The following is a 17,835-nucleotide window of genomic DNA, read 5'->3' as shown; positions in this document are numbered from 1 at the left end:
GAAAGCATACCAAACACCGCTTTCACTATCCTATCTACCTGCAACTCCACTTTCAAGGAGCTATGAACCTGCATTCCAAGGTCTCTTTGTACACCCTAGGACCTTACCATTAAGTGTATATGTCCTGCTAAGATTTGCTTTCCCAAAATGCAGCACCTTGCATTTATCTACCATCTGCCACTTCCCAACCATTGGCCCATCTGATCAAGTTCCCGTTGTAATCTGAGGTAACCTTCTTCGCTGTCCACTACACCTCCAATTTTGGTGTCATTTTCAAACTTACTAACTATACCTCTTATGCTTGCATCAAAGTCAAAGACCCAGCATCGATCCTTTGGCACTCCACTGGTCACAGGCCTCCAGTCTGAAAAACCACCACCCTCTGTCTTCTACCTTTGTGCCAGTTCTGTATTCAAATGGCTAGTTCTCCCTGTATTCCATGAGATCTAATCTTGCTAACCAGTCTCCCATGGGGAACCTTGTCGAACGTCTTACTGAAGTCCACATAGATCACATCTACCGCTCTGCCCTCATCAATCTTCTTTGTTACTTCTTCAAAAAACTCAATCAAGTTTGTTAGACATGATTTCCCATGTGCAAAGCCATGTTGACTATCCCTAATCAGACCTTGCCTTTCCAAATACATGTACATCCTGTCCCTCAGGATTCCTTCCAACAAATTGACCACCACTGACATCCGGCTCACTGGTCTATAGTTCCCTGGCTTGTCCTTACCACCCATGACTCAAAGACTCTGAGTGCAGTAAGATTTATTTAAATAGCAAGCACCTAGAAGGTCTTCAGATGAAAATTGTCATCTCATTTTCACTTTGGTCACTTTACACCCTCTAGGTCTCAATGTTGAATTTCATATCTTCTGAAGCTGACCATTATATTTGTTTTCTTGGTAGATTCTCTCCCTCTCTCTATGGACACATGAAGCACATCCCTGTCCTGTTTGTCTTGTTCACATAGCTCTTAATAGAGGGGATCCGTCTCCTGTTCTCCTCCTTGCACACTTTAATGTATACCCTTTTTACGTTTTCTTTTCGCTTTCTCCACCGATAACAACCCTTTGCCTTTTCCTCTGGGGCTCTGCCTCTGTTAAATATGAAAAGTAGTATTTTTGAGCAGTTCACAGTTCTGAAAGATTCATACTAGATTCGAGACATCAGCTCTGCTTCACTGTCTAAGAATGCAGCCAGACCTGTTCTCTTTTTCTCAAGCAGTTCATGCTTTACAGATTTCCAGCATGCGCACTGCTTTATCTCCAGTTCTGTGCTATGAAATTATTGCTGAAAATGATGTATTTTTTGAATATTTTATCATGATGAAAACTGTACCATCAGACTGGTTGAATGTTTTTTCAGCTGCTTTCATAATTCTTCCTTGAAAATCCAAAGTTGATTTGTTTTGAATTATTTGTATCAAAATTGGGCATGTGCTTCATGTTTTCATGCATTGTACTGAGGGCAGTTTAACTTGATGTTCAAGTACAATGTTAGCTTTATTTGTTGAAATAATTTTAGCATTTGATAGACACGTCTAAAATTCTAATAGGGCTGAATGTACCAGATGCAGGGATAATTTTCTTAGTTGTGGAGTCTAGAACCAGTGTTACGATATTGGTTAGGCCATTTAGGACTTAGATGAAGATGTGTCCATGTTGACTGCTCCTACCACCTCATCTTGAATCAGACAAAGCAGTTTTTTGTTTGAAATGTGACATACTGAGATCCAATTATGATTTCTGTTCAGCTCTTGTTGATGCTATCATTAATACTAAATGTATGTCATGAAATGTATTTGACTTGAGGGCAATTTTAGTGTAGCCGTATTTGGGCGATGCTAACAGTTAATTGTACCACATTGGATCAGCCACCAATATAGAAATCAATATTAGATTAGATTCCCTACAGTGTGGAAACAGGCCCTTTGGCCCAACAAGTCCACACCGACCCTCTGAAGAGAAATCCACCGCCATATATTTTCCCCTGTCTAATCCACCTAACAGTATGTGCAATTTAGCATGGCCAATTCACCTAACCTGCGCATCTTTGGACTGTGGGAGGAAACCGGAGCACCCTGAGGAAACCCACACAGACACGGGGAGAATGTGCAAACTCCACACAGACAGTTGCACGAGATGGAAATTGAACCCAGGTCTCTGCTGTGAGGCAGCAGTGCTAACCTGAGCCACCCTGCCGCCATATATGCAATGAAAACCTGAACCCTTAACTAAATTGGCAATCCTCCAGTTAACATGTTAAATACATGAGTTTTTTTGGGTAACTATACTATGGGTCTGTGTTAAAATTATTTCTTAAATCCTTTTACATTGTCTGTTATTTAAACAGAAATGGCAAATGGTCTCACGATTTCAGTCATCCATACGCAACCATGACTATGCTACAAATGCCTTGATACCGGAAGATGATAGTATTCAAATAGAGTTGGATGGTCTTTAAGTCGTGGGGGTCATTTTTAAGGATAGAAAGATGCTGTTTGTCCTGTTGAGTCCAAGCATTTTTGTTGTGCTGGCATTTGTATTAGTGATTTAGTGCGCAAGCCTTTATTTCTTGATTTGTGTACCTTCTGAAATTGGTTTGCAGATTAAATCATTCAAATCATTCACCTCCCCTGCAGTTTTTGTCTAAGACTGTGAAGATTGATATCTCTTGATAACTTACTGATGTCTCTACTTCCACAAGGTGAACTTGGAAGAAACGTCAGAACAGAACCTGAACTTTGTTTTCTCTATTTATATTGATCCAAGTTGATAGTACTTTAGACACAGTGTTTCTGAAATAGAATTGTTTTCTCTTGCCCTTCCCTTTTAGAATTCTCGCTCATCTGGTAGGAAATGGGGAGAGATTCATCAATGGATGGTACGGTGTCTGGTATTGGTGTGCATGAATACCTGATGTTTAATTACTAACACGCATTTTAATAAGTGCATCTACTTATTTATAGTGCATATGTCTGGATTAACAAGATGCTCTTGGTTTAATTGGTCTAATAGATTTGACATGTCAGTGACTAAGATGCAGCATTCAGCTGGTGCAGTACAAAATGTGCAAATAAAACCAAATGAAAGTTTTCCTGAGTGACGTCACTCATTTCTGCCTTTGGGCATGAGGATCTTGATTTTAATCACCAAGATTATCTGATCCACAGAAGAGATGTTAGTATTGAGGATTTGAGCAGGTAGTTTACTTATGTGTTATGAGTACAATACCAAATTTTGTAATGATTCCGTAATTTTAACTTGATCATTCAGTTATAAGTTGCAACATCTTTTGGAACATTTTCTAATCTGAGCTTTATTTCGTGGTAACCTGTCTAATATTTCTTGAAATCAATTAAGGCTTTTTTGTTCCATAACCTGTGCAGATAATCTGTTCCACGTGCTTGCCATCTTTTTGTAAAATGTAGAAGTTCTTATGCATTGCCTGTTTTATCAGTTATGAACTCCTACATGGCAGAAAAATCATTTCAAACATGTTTAATTACATTCCTCCACCCAACCCCACTTCTCTTGTACAAAAAAAGCTACCAAAACATCTATCCTTGTACTTCATTCTCTTAATTTCTGTTTTGGATGTAGCCTTTCTGTATAACATCACCAACATTTTCTAGAGTTTCATAGAACATAGAAAAATACAGCGCGGTACAGGCCCTTCGGCCCTCGATGTTGCGCCGACCGAAGCCTACCTAACCTACACTAGCCCAATAACCTCCATGTGCTTATCCAATGCCCGCTTAAATGACCATAAAGAGGGAGAGTCCACCACTGCTGCTGGCAGGGCATTCCATGAACACTCAACCCGCTGAGTAAAGAATCTACCCCTAACATCTGTCCTATACCTACACCCCTTAATTTAAAGCTGTGTCCCCTAGTAACAGCTGACTCCATTAGCAGAAAAAGGTTCTCACTGTCAACCCTATCTAAACCCCTAATCATCTTGTACACCTCTATCAAATCTCCCCCAAACCTTCTTTTCTCCAATGAGAACAGCCCCAAGTGCCTCAGCCTTTCCTCATATGATCTTCCTACCATGCCAGGCAACATCCTGGTAAACCTCCTCTGCACTCATTCCAATGCCTCCACGTCCTTCCTATAGTATGGCGACCAAAACTGCACACAATACTCCAGATGAGGCCGCACCAGAGTCTTATACAACTGCAACATGACCTCGGGACTCCGGAACTCAATTCCTCTACTAATAAAGCCCAGTACACCATATGCCTTCTTCACAGCACTATTTAACTGGGTGGCAACTTTCAGAGATCTGTGTACATAGACACCAAGATCCCTCTGCTCATCCACACTACCAAGTAGCCTACCATTAGCCCAGTAATCCATCATCTTGTTACTCCTACCAAAGTGAATGACTTCACACTTAGCTGCATTGAACTCCATTTGCCACCTTTCTGCCCAGCTCTGCAACTTATCTATATCCCGCTGTAACCTGCCACATGCTTCTTCGCTGTCCACAACTCCACCGACTTTTGTGTCATCCGCAAACTTGCTCACCCAGCTTTCAAGCCCCTCCTCTAGGTCATTTATAAAAATGACAAGCAGCAATGGTCCCAAAACAGATCCTTGTGGAACACCGCTAGTAACTGCAAATGGGTCAGTTTCTGGAGGCCAAAACTGCAAGCAGTATTCCAGGTTTGGTCTTAGCAGGATTGAATATTTTCAAAGTGTGTCTCTGTATTGAGTAAAAGTTTGTTGAAAAATTCAACTGTTTTCTTTAACAGTCAAGTATGATACTGATACATTTCATAGCCACATCTCAAAAACAAGTTCTTCACTCTGCTCTTCATACCTCAGCAACATTCCCATTGAACAGAAATCTTTTCCAAGTGACTGCTCTACTTTGCATTTTCCAGTATTAAATTGCATCTCCTACATCACCATAATTTGCCAACCTTGTCAAAACCCATTACAATTGATTATCTTCATTCATACGGCTTGATTCTGTCAGCAAGTGTGAACACTCTGAAAACCATCGTTCCTCTCATTTAAATCTGTTTAAAAAAATTACTGCCAAGTAACATGACCGTCCAATCCATATGTTCAAGTACTGATTTTCTGCCAACTATTGCAAATTCATTTTATTATATTAAACTTTGTAAACGTCTTGCATGATCAAGAATCGGATGCCTTATTGAAACATTCTCTTTCTGCCTTCCCCTCCTCCCTTCTATCCTGTCTATCTGCTCTAATCTTTTCAAAATAAATCAGCAAAAGAATCAAGAATCATCTTTCTCAGTGCTAAGACTTTACACTTCAAAAGCATCTTTCCCAACAGGAATATTCAAGGCATTATACCCATATTTGTTATTCCCTTTCCCCCTTTTGATGATGGGAATCACTTTTTTTTTCCCCCCATATCTGTTAACTGTTCTTAGACCTGTGAACTTGGTGAAATATTTTCAAGATGATTGTTGTTTGAGCCATTTCCTTAAGTTTGAAATTGTCTTTCGGATAGCTTACACAACTCTTAATGTTTGACACAACCCTGCTTTAGGCATAATCACAATTCTCTGAGTAACAATAGGGGCAAGCAGATGCTGTGAACCTCAAACTGATATGATAAGCAGCATCTGTTTGTACACATACTGTGCTGCATTGAGACTTTTCTACTGTATACCACTTTAGCACCATGTAGACAGAAGATATTTTTCTTTGTTTTGAGCTTGCATCTGAAACACTACTTATTTTGGTATTTGTTGTGTTCTTGTCTGCTTTTTGTGGTTAAACGGTTCAGCTGCATTTCAGAATATGAGCATCAGGCCGAAGGGATGTTGTCATAATTAAGCAAGAATGCCAAAATCATGGTGGCAGTTCCCAAAGTGACTTCAATTATTTTGGTAATAGCCCTTTTTTCAGTTCTGTTTCAACTGTGCATTGACCGTAAGGAACGCAGGAGACCTTGCTGCACCGAGCACATGGTCATGTTTACAATTTCATACATTGGATGTCTTGATGACGTCTGCTATTTTTTAAGCAAGCATTTTCAGGCAGAAGTCTGAGTGGTACAAGAAGGGTATGTAAGAAATAATCTTGCTTTCCATTATTTGTAGTGCCTAACAGGACTGAAGGTTCAATTTAGTTCTCAAGGGAGGACTTGATATTCAGCTGACTGTAATAAGCTTTCAGCTATTTATAGACCTCCACAAAGAATCTACTCAAAATTTGGACCACATATCTGCTTCTGGAATGTGAGTGTAGTTATTTGATTCATTTTTAAGCTTGTTCTGTCTCAAAGATCATTAACTCCTTGGTTCAGATTTGTGTAGGTTAATTACTATTGTGACTTGCATCAAGGCAGAAATTGAGGTGCTACAATTAGCATAAAATTAGGCCTTCAGTCATAGTGAGCTGGAAGGATCTCCAGTACTGATTACTGACCCTGAAAATGGCTGTTTTCAAAACTAACTTGTTCAGAAATGTTATAAGACACATCAAAAGCAGGTGGGCCTTTAACGTGGACCTCCTCGCTCAGAAGTAGTTACACGACCATTATTCCACATGAGCCCTTTATCCCAAAAAAAAATATATATAGCCAAATTGCATTAAGCCAAAAATATAGTTTAGTAGCTTGGAAATACTGTTTGCCTTTCACATGAGTTGTCACTTAAGCAAGTTACCTGAGGATTGTGCATGCTCATATGAGTGAGCATATGGGTTTGGTTCAAGGATTCAATTAATACAAAGTGTTTTTTGTCACTTCGGTGCCACATAGAAGTGACAGTCTAGATTTAATATTCCGATTTGCAAAGTAGGAACTGAGAATCTTCTGATTTAAAAATAAGCCATTACTGTTAGCTATCTGCAAATCTGTTTTTGGATTCCAATTTATCCCACCTCAAATTTTGGAAGACACTATTAAATACTTAGAATACTTGAATAGTAGTTAATTGAGGTTTCATTGAAGTATGCATTCCAAAGTTCTGCTTCCTTTCCAACTTGAAGGTTCTTTCATATCATCTTAATGAATTAAATCAAATAATCTGATTGGCATAATACTTTATTGTATGACTTCTCAGCTTAATGATGAAAATGAATTCATAATTATGTCACTATTAACACCATTTGCTCCACTCTACGGTCAACACCATTTCCATTCACTCTAAATGTTGAACGTTAGCATTTTTAAAAATTTCTATCCCACAATCAAATAGCTCTCCACAATCATACTTGAATTCTGCTGATTGTAATTTAGTGAAATTGACTGCTACCCTACTTTTTCTGATTCACTGAGTTTACTCTCCATAACATAAAAAACATGTCTTTCCCTCAGCTTATGGTTCACAGAAAAGTGTTCTAATGCATTCTTAAGTTGCTTCAACGTTTTGACTAATCCAACACACTGTTAATCAGATTTCCATCTTCTATCCCCTAAACTTGAGGTCATCCAAAATTGCGTCATGTTCCACTTTCCTTAATACATGTGTGTTTGCTGACTTATTTTGGCTCTCTGTTAAGATATGCCTCCATTTTAAACTGAGATATTTGCTATAGTGTCCTTTAGTGGCAATATCAGTCTTATGTCTTCACCTTCTATAGCCTCATCACCTTCTGATTATATCTGCTCCTCTGCAGTTGACTTGTTGATTATTCCTGATGTTAATTATTCATCCTTAGCAGCTCTGCTTTGAGTTGCCTCGAACAGATGCTGTGGTATTATCTTGTGTCGCGTCCACTTGACTGTTCTCTCTTTTTTATAAATTGTTTTTCAGTCACCTGACTCAATATCATCTTATGTGACTAGGTGTCAACACTCCTGGCAAAGCACCTTGAGATATTAGATAATTACAATGCATCAAAACAAGTTGGGATGTCATGTAGCTATACAGGATATTGGTAGAATGTGTTTGGAAATATTGCCTACGATAGGAAGGATGTTGTTAAACTTGAAAGGGTGCAGAAAAGAGTTTTAAGGATATAAACTCACCAAGGGAGAAGCTAATGAATAACTTCATGCTTTTCATACATTGGCGTTTCATCTGTCATGTTCCTGTCTGTTCAGCCTGTCAAAAACCCCTTTGTCAAAAAGTCACATTATCACTTAGTTTTGTATTGTCCTAAAGCTTGAAAGTTTAGAATTTGGGCCCCATTTCCAAATCATTGATACAGATCTTGGAACAGCTGAGCCACAAGTACTGACTCTTGACAAACCCCATGTATCACCGCTTGTCAAGCTAAGAAGACCTGTTGATATCTACTGATATTTTTTTCCCATCCATTCAGTGATTCTCAAATCATGCCACTATATTGCTATGAGCCTATTGTTGTAATTTAGTATGTAACCTTCCTGTGCGTAATCTTTGCAAAAGCCTTATGAAAATCAAAATACACCATACCCACTGGTCACTGTTTATCTATTTTGCTTTTTGTAGCCTCAAATAGAAAGCAATGGGATTGCCAAAAAAGAAATTAATTTTGAAGGTGCTCACTCGCCCATATTTTTTTCAAGTAGCTAGTTAGCACATTCTTGAATAGATGTGAGGTTCAAAGAATGGGGTGAGAGAAGTTAATTGACAATTGCCATCAGTACTGGAGGAAGTGAGAGCTGTGTCATTAACAGTCTGCACTGAACTGTGCAAGGATCAGTGCTCTGCCAGCCATTTCTCATTTTCTGTTTTGCTTCCTGGCTTGACTCTACTGCTTAATTTGTTACATCAAGCTGACCCCTCCCTGCTTCCATAGTTATAGTGGGACAAAATATGAGAAGTTTGTGATGCAACGACACCAATAATCATGGATGACTTCAATGTACTCTCAAACAAGAAAAATAAGACTGATAGTGTAGCCTGGACGAGGAGCTCATCCAATGCTTTCCAGAGAGTTTCTGAGAGTAGTCCACCCTGGAACCAACCAGAGAGCTGATTGCACAATATCAAGTCTAGTTTAATGAGACAATATTTATTAATGCTTTCAGAGTAAAGGTGTTCCTAGGTAGCAGCAATTGCAATATGATTGAAGTTTATATTCAGTTTGCAATGCCCTAAGGGTAGTAAGATAGCAATGTGGACACAAAAGGCAGTGAACTGAAATTAATTGAGAAATTAGGACAGAACAGTGGAGCAGTAACAGACATTTAAGGGAACATTAGAGAATTCTCAGAATATGTGTACTCCTACAGCATTGTTTAAAAAAAATCTAACTGAAGGATTCGCCATCTGTGGTTAACGAATGGAGGTGAGGACAAGATCAAACTTGAAAGCATGAAATTTTGTGAAGATAAGTGGTATATCGACTAGCTTGCTCGAAAGGCAGGAGATACATGAAGTATTTACCAAGAAATTAGTCGAGATAATGTGAGTTATGTTTGGAAAAATGGATAGCAAGAGTTTCTACAGTTAGTTAAAATGAGAAGACATGAAGATGCAGATGAATAATATAGTTTGAATGACATGTCCAGGGCCCTGACATAAGGCCGGAAATCATGGAAGCTATTACTGCCAACAGGCTATACAATTTCTATACTGTCCCAGACTAACACTAGTTCTTATTAACTCTGCTTGCTTGCATTCACGGTCAATTCATTCATTTAGGCAATAGGAGCCTCACACCTGTCAGACATTGCATGGTTTGAAGCTGTCCTCTGCTACCTTGATCCCAGACTAGGTTCACGCCCTCCTATCCCTGACAATAGACCAAATCAGATGACTCTATTCTCAGAGGTATGACTGTTTCTTGAAATAAAATTTCCAGTGAGCAGAAGAACATGAGAAATTGGACCTGGGAGATGGCATTCAGCCCTTAAAAGGAAAAAAAACTGCTATTCAGTAAGATCATAAACTGATTTTCTAGCACACTGTTGTTTTGTTGCTCTAGCCTGTACTACTTGATCTTTCTCATCTGTCAGTTTCTATCTCCATCTGATTCAAAGACCAAGCCTGCACAGTCTTTTAATCAGGTCAGCGCAACATCGAGGGCCAAAGGGCCTGTACTGCATTGTAATGTTCTATGTTCTTCTGGTGCAGAGAATTCTGATGGCAAGTAGATCATTCCTTAGATGAGGCGACCAACACTGTACACATGTCTCAAAGTATGATCTTGGTACGGCTATATGTAGTTGCAGTGAGACATGATTCTGGTTTTACCACCAAAGTGGATAACCTGAGATTCCTCCATGTTGTATTCCATTCTGCCATATTTTTGCCTAGCCACAACTTTCCTCCCACTGATCACTATATCTGCAACCTGGTCTTTGTCTCAGTATGAGATCATGGGGTATGAGGATCATTGGCTTATGGTGCATATTGATCAACAGCCAATTCCCAGAACTGGAGCAGATACTGATGAAGGTGAGAGCACCATCAGCATGAGTGTTAAGATGATTATTGCTAATTTGATTCCCGAACTATGTTGTTAGTTTCTGTTGCAGTCGCTGCATTACAAAGTGTAACAGCTAATTCAGTTGTTACTTGCTGTGTTGTGGAGTAGATGCTCTCTGGAAGGATTGTTAATGGAATTTAAGGGTTCATAAATTTGACCATGACTGTTGAGTTTTAAGGTTAGCAAGTTTTGAAGAAATTGAATGTCAAAGCTGTCTTGTTAAATGAACACTCTAACCTATAAACTACTCATCTTTATATAGACTATTTGCTGCTTCGGTGCATTTTTTGTGCATGTGTCTTAAATATATTTTTACTTTTTTCCTGCACACAATAAGCTTTTGCTTCACTTGAAAGACTTGTTTTACTGTGAGCATGTTCATTTTTGTTTCTGATCCTGTTCACTGTCTTCCTCCTAGGAGAATGCAGAACGTGCCAAGCATTCTTACAGGCCTAGCCGACATCACGTGGTTTGTTTTTTTTTCAACTCTCCTTTCCTCCTTTCTCATTTTCACAACAATGGATTGAACTGGCATAATAACTTACTTTTCTTTTTAATTTATCAGGCAACAAACCATGATACCTTGCCTGTTCACAGTGCTAGCAGTCAAAGGGTTAGTATACCTGAAAATCACATAGCATGTATTTGCCAACTGTCTCTGTTTTGGTTTTGAATCTTTACATTACATGTTCTGACAAGGGGCGAATAATGGAGAAAATGGCAGCAGTTTATAAACCTTCACAGGAAGCTCACATGCATACAGATCTTCAATCTTTGTCTCTAAACAGAAACAAAATACATCCTCCATTGACTTTTATGTCGGTTTCTCAGCATAGCTCCAAGCCAATAGCTGGGAATAATGGCAAATAGTACTTGTGAATATGTCTATTTAAAATTATGGAAAAAATGCTGTGTTATCTGCTAACCAGGTTTCAATTATGTAGTTTTTCTAGAAAAGTTTACAAAAATAGAAAGAGCATTAAACAAAGTAGCTAAAAGACAATTAAAATGTAGAACAAGCAAAAGAGATTTATTGAGCCTAAACAAATAAAACAAAACCGTATGGGGAATGGTGAGAATTGAGATAGCAGATTCATAAAATCAGTGCCACATTAGGAGATAAAATGTAGTTTGTGTTGTTTGTTGTAATTTTCCAGTGTGAAATGATGCAGGGTTGTGCAAGAAAGCTATGATTTCACATGATACATCTGCTGTAAACCTTTATCTTAAGATTACCTGAAAATAAGCTGTCTATGTAGATAGAAATTTGGTTTTTGTAATAATACCCAAGACTGAAGTTTTGAGACTTCACATGAAACAAATAATTGTTTGGTTTTTTTTTCATTTGCATTTGCTTGCTTCACACAACGGTATCTATAGGGCTTGGGTTCAGAGCAAGATTATGTGGATTCATTTGCATTGTATTTTTCTCCTTCATTACCACAACCAAAAGACTAAGTGAGGTTTTGAAAGGTTTCATGGGAAATATTTCAATCTAAAGCATAACTACTATTTGTTGCATTTCACATTATTTTCTCCCTTTTGAGACATGGTCAGTTTTTAAAAGCCACATTAAATACAATAACTTGTATTTCACAGAAATATACACTACTTGCCACCAGCAGTTCATTATTATATACTTGGAAAGACAGTTAGTAGAATTTGTTCTTCACTGAGTAGTAATGTGAAAGATTTTGTGACTAGACTTTAATTTACGAAAAATATCTAGTTACTGCTGAAATTTTATTTCACATAATTTGTAATCTCACTTTAAACTTTCTCTTTAAAGTTGCCAGTTCACCAAGTTTATTAAAAAGTAGTGCTACCTCTGGAAGTTACCAAGCATCCATAACATGCAGAAACAAAAAATACAGAACCTGGAGTAAACTGTATGGCCACACAAGTCAAATCATGGCTAATCCGTGATCTCAAATGTACTTTCCCAACTGTTCCCCATATCCCTTGGTTCTCTGACTTAAAAAAATCTCTCAATCGTAGAGTTAAATATATTTGACAATTGGCAATATTCAATGATCTGGAATCAAGAGTTGTAAAGATTCACAGTTTTCTCCGCATTTCAATCCAAGGTGATCAACCTTTTCTTCTGAGACATTACATCCTTTTTCTGCTTGTCCCAGCCTTGGCAAATGACTTCAGTACTTTCGCTGTGTTGAGCCTCTTTAGAATTGTTTATATTTCCAGGAATGCACTTCTCATTTTTCTTAATTGCAGAGAATATGTCCATTGAACTTGGCCTCTCATCATAACATAATGCTTTAATCCATAGAACCAAGTGAATAAACCATTCCTGTACTGTGTTGAATGCAAGTGTATTCTTGATTAATCATTGAGACCAAAACTCTGCACACGTTCAAGGTGTGGTCTCATCAAAGCCTAGCACAACAACGGGAATGGCACAACTTATTTATTATTGTACACCAATTTCTTTCTCACAATAAAAGTACTAAGTTCTTCTGAATATCAATAATCTTGAAACAAGCTTGTATTCATTTACAAGCTGCAGAACTTTAATAGCAGTTTGCTTAATTTGACTTTGTTGAATTTTAGGTCGGTCTCACCTTGTGAGCCAAATACCTAAAACCTTGATTGTTTGTGTAGTCCCATTGAATTATCCATGTATTGTAATTTAGAATTTTGGAACAGCACGGTATTTCTAAAGCACATTTTTATTCCTTCCTACCTTATTCTTTTCAAAGCATTCCTTTCTTGATGTGGGTGTGTTACAGAGAAGCAGCTCAAGACGAAATAATTTTGTGGTTTGTAAAGCAGAAATCTGTGTTGGCTGTTAACTGTGATAGACTGCATGTAATTAGTGGTTTGCAATGGAAAGATCTTTACAAATTAGTTGTGTGAAGTGCTTATTCCACTTTGCTAATCAGTAAATGCTCGGTGTGAAGTATACTGGAACTTATCAAGATTCTTGCATGAATACAAACCATAATGAACATGAACATAAAGTAATACATCACTATTTAGTAAAATTAGATTCCATATGTCACTTGGTTGATTCTTGTTTACTCAAAATAACTAAGCTTATAATACTCTTTTGTTTTCCTGTCTCCTCTTCCTGCCTTCAAAACAAGTCAATGGAATGAAATCCCGATATCGTCAACCATCAAGTTTCCTTAGAGAATATTTTGGACTTTTGAATAAGAAATCCTGGAGTCATTTTAGTTAACATAGAATAAGAAAATACTTTTCTATTCCATGGTTTGCTTTTTTATCTCAAATGAATTTGAGTATATGGTTTAGGAAAAGTAAGCTGGTACGTAGTATTTTTTTTGTTGCCTTTTTTGATTAGTATCATCACAGAGCCCCTCTATGCCATATTTCAAAGTTTTGGCAGTTTGGATTAGAGACCAAATGAACACCAGTTAGCATGTTTTTGAAGAGCATTTTCATAGTGCCTTAAATAGGAGCCTAGTTACTGTGCTAATATTAGGTCGTCTTTTCAAAATAAGACATTTTCAAGAAAAGAACAAGGCTCATGTTGATAGCTTGTTTTGTGCTAAGATTGCTTCAAGCAAAGTTCCAAAAGCATTTATTTGACGTAGTTGTCTCATCTCTGATAGTTCCTAAATTCTGCTTTAAGAATTGTGATTCATTATCAAAGCTTTGGTATCACCATACATGAATTGCAAAGACTTGCTGAATGTCATGATGTATGAAATTTAATTTGAATGTGCTCATAGACCATCATTAAATCATGATATTTCAATGATGTAAACATTTTAACAGTATGCCAGTTCATCTTATGTTGAATTACACTAGCAGTAGTTTTACTGTGACAACAGAATCCGACAGCACAAAATAAAAAAAAAAGGAATTGGATCTTTTGCCAATGTCAACTGTTCGGCTAGGCCAGCTTACTGCTATTCCAATGCCCTTTCTTCATAGCCCTGCATGTTCTTTATAAAGTAATTCATGACTTGGCTTTTTAATCATGTGATTTCCCATCCAAGAGCAAATCACCATAGCCAGGCCATTTTCACCATAGATGCAATGCTTTGAATGACTGGTTACATCATAGATTCTTTTCTATTTCCCTTGTAGTATGTTGCAATAACATTTCTTCTGACTCTCCCCTTCATTTGGCTCTGAATGATCTTGTTGCTAAAGCTCATTAGCACTTGTTGGAAATCCAACCGTTTCAAAATTTTTGTGATAGCTCTGTTCAATTTCTTCCTCCACTCCAATTGACACGAGAAGGTTTGACTAAGTTTGTGGAAAGTGTGAGATCAAAAACAATAGATACAGAAGTGATGGCATTTGAGTGGTCCATGTTATATATTCTGCATCTGGTTTATTTGAACTTTTGGAGTAATTATATTTAATTGGAACTAGTGAATTTTTAAAATGTATTTGGTAGTCATGTAGAGAACCCATATCACCTCAAGTTTGGCCAGAACAACATCTTATAATATTGACCCTGTTATGGGAGAATGATGAGCTGGAAATTATCAATTGTAAAATTGTCTTGCTAATGCTCAGGACTTTAAGTGGCATTACATTATCCCATGTTTGTCTGTGAATTCCTTTAATATCATTGTTTAAAGATCTTCAAATTGAGAAAAGATGCCTCATTAAATTTAGAGTTAGGAGATATAAAGATTAGTGAAATCTTCGAATCAGATTGCAGACTTTTACAGATTTGGCAGGTACTAGTTATGTTGCAGTTAAATTTCTACGTGCAAGGAACTGAAGTCAAGTGTAAATCAGTAGCCTGGATCTTGGGAACACTAAGATCTTCTCTCCATTTCTTTTGTTACGTTAAGCCAATTTTTCTGTAGTGCAACTGTGCTATCGGAACCAAACATTTCCTTCATGTAAAGGGTTGACATTTTGGCATAAGTTATTTGCAGAAATTATGATGTGCCATAACATCAATCTGAAATTTTGGTAAAATAGACAAGGGCAGGGCTTGCACAGTTAATGGTAGGGCCCTTGGTAGTGTTGTAGCAGAGAGATATTGGGGTTCAAGTACATAGCTTTTTGAAAGTTGCATAGCAAATGGACAAGTGATTATGAAGTTGTTTAGCAAAGTTGTCTTCGTTGCTCACACCATTGAGTTTAGAAGTTAGGACATCATGTTGAGGTTGTACAGGACATTAGTCAGGCCGTTTTTGAAGTAGTTTCTAGAGTTCTGGTCACCCTGCTATAACAAGCATATTATTAAATTGAAGAGGGTCAGAAAAGATTCATCAAAATGTTGCTGGAACTTGAGTTTGCATAATAAGGAGAGGCTGGACATTTTGGGGCTTCCTTCGACTGGTACGTTGGAAGTTGAGGGCTGACATACTGGTTTATAAAACATGAAGGCATGAATAACAAAGCTCTTTTCGCTTCATGAGGTCACTTCAAAAGCTGGGAGAGCATATTTTTATGGTGAATGGAAAAAGATTTTAAAAAGGACATGAAGGACAGTGTTTTTAAATGGGGAGGTTTGTGTGTAGAATGAACTTCTACAGGAAATGGTAGGTACAGTTAGAGCATTTAAAGCTCATTAGGATAAGTAGATGAATAATAAAGGCCTGGAGAAATAAGGGGCAACGCAGGCAAGTGGGATTAGTTTGGTTTGCGAATGTAGTCACTGTGGACTAGTTGGACTGAAGGTTCTGTTTCCATTAATGACTCTATATGACTATATGATCATGGCTGTATAGTTAATTTTGGGTGACCTGTCTAATTACTTGACCCTTTTTTCTTAAATCAGTCATTGCTTGCTGTAATGTAATGTTCTAGAGGCATCAACGTTCATGTGATGTAGATACTTAAAAATATAGAGTCTCATTTTACTCCACAATTCTCAAACTTCCTTTTAACACAGGGTCCTGGACAGGAATATGCCTCACTAACAAGTGACTCCTGAGCTTTGCCCAAATGCTCACCTCTTAGCAGCAATTTTGGAAATAGTTTTATGGGGTTTTCATTTCAGATTATTTACTGAGTCCATATTAGTTGTCACCTTGATGAAATCCCATTTTGAGAAAACAAATCAAGCAATTTAGAGGAACTTTTTCCACGCAAACAGCACGTTGATTGTTGGCCTATTTTATTTATTTTTACAGCTGTTGTTTTTGGATGTCATTTAACAATGTTCTGAAATAAATCCTGTTGAACATTGGTATTAGACATGTGAACCACATTTGAATATGAACATTTTCTAATAAAGCATTTTAACCAGGGAAGTCCAGCACCTTTTAAAAGAAGATACGTATTTTTAAACTGAACTTAAAAAACACCATGTAGAAAGAATTGTTTCAAACATGAGTGTAGAAACAAAAAATGCAGATCTTGTTACAGTGACCATTTATATGGAAGGTTTTCCCTTCCAAGTACATGACTTGATCAATTTTCAGGGGCACTTATACCTGCATATGTCCCTTCTGATCAAAAAATTACAAACGTTTTGCTGTTGGAAAAGGGGAGGAGAGAGGAAGGAATTTAAATGCTTATTATCCTTCAATTTTTTTTACTTTGATATGCCATTCATTGACCTGTATATATTGTCATTTCTCATTATTTCATAATCTTTCCTTGTGGATTTGTAGATGACTTCTTACGCAAAGGACAAGTCAGTTCAACTTGAGAGAACCTCACGAGCTGTATGTAAACGAAATCTCACTTGGATTTAAGATTCATTTGTACATTATGCGCCTCAGCTAATGTAAAAATCCTTTGCTTCAGAGTTGAGAATTGAGATAGTGTTCCAAAGTCCATTTTAAGGATTCAGTAATTTTACTTTGTAAAAACTGTCAAGAAAAATGCTGGATCACAAATTTTGCTGTCAGCATAGTAATTTTAGTATTGAGAAAAAATTATTTTTCACTGTGTTGATGTCGAAAATGGCTCAAATTTGTCACATTGATTTTGACCTGGTATGTTTGTTAATTTGGATTAATTTGCTTTTTGCTACCAGAGTTCCATTTACACAGATGCCCATGCAGTCAGGAAGAAACTCTCCACTTCGAATAATGACTTCTTGGTTAGTTGATTTATATTTAGCTTGTTGAGACAAATGCCTGGAGTCTTGGATAAAACTGATAAGTTTAGATTTTGTGAATTGCTTTGCAGTGTTGTAGAAATTGCAAATACTGTTTTTAACTATTTATGATTTCAAATATGTGATGATTTGATGTTGTAACTTTGCAAATATTGAGCTTTTGCTAAATTTATCATTATTTCTATGATTTGATTTTCAGAGTGGAATGTACCATAACCAAAGAAAGCTCAGCACCTTAAATAGCATTAAATCCTCCTCCTCCTATACTCGGGTCTGTCTTACTATTTTATTTACTTTGGTAACCCGTGTTGAGTTCAGCATGGTTTGGGTGTCTGGTGCACAAGATTGACAATATCTTAACCAGTTTTGAAATTAATTTCCAGTTGAGAATGTGTGCACTTTAGTTTTACAATGCTCTTAAAACTACAAAATTAATGTATTTCATGTGTTGATT

The 17,835-nt window shown here is 37.2% G+C and overlaps 1 protein-coding gene across 13 annotated transcripts in view; it reads left to right on the top strand.

Annotated features, from left to right (window-relative positions):
• lrrfip2 (leucine rich repeat (in FLII) interacting protein 2) overlaps positions 1 to 17,835 on the top strand; it is a 139,196-nt gene that overhangs the window by 40,284 nt on the left and 81,077 nt on the right. For 7 of the 13 annotated variants that reach the window (XM_060822909.1, XM_060822905.1, XM_060822902.1 and 4 more), the window contains exons 4-10: positions 2,841 to 2,888; positions 10,776 to 10,826; positions 10,923 to 10,970; positions 13,075 to 13,134; positions 16,930 to 16,983; positions 17,298 to 17,363; positions 17,581 to 17,652. The exons of 4 other annotated variants lie outside the window; for them this stretch is intronic. In XM_060822909.1, the coding sequence (XP_060678892.1) occupies positions 2,841 to 2,888; positions 10,776 to 10,826; positions 10,923 to 10,970; positions 13,075 to 13,134; positions 16,930 to 16,983; positions 17,298 to 17,363; positions 17,581 to 17,652 (399 nt within the window). The remainder of the gene's footprint in view (positions 1 to 2,840; positions 2,889 to 10,775; positions 10,827 to 10,922; positions 10,971 to 13,074; positions 13,135 to 16,929; positions 16,984 to 17,297; positions 17,364 to 17,580; positions 17,653 to 17,835) is intronic. 2 more of the 13 variants (XM_060822901.1, XM_060822903.1) reach the window with 2 other exon arrangements.

The sequence above is a fragment of the Hemiscyllium ocellatum genome, chromosome 4 (genome assembly GCF_020745735.1).
Source record: "Hemiscyllium ocellatum isolate sHemOce1 chromosome 4, sHemOce1.pat.X.cur, whole genome shotgun sequence".
Classification (NCBI taxonomy): domain Eukaryota; kingdom Metazoa; phylum Chordata; class Chondrichthyes; order Orectolobiformes; family Hemiscylliidae; genus Hemiscyllium; species Hemiscyllium ocellatum.
The sequence above is the reverse complement of the archived record's forward strand: the minus strand, read 5'-3'. Positions and strand labels throughout refer to the sequence as shown.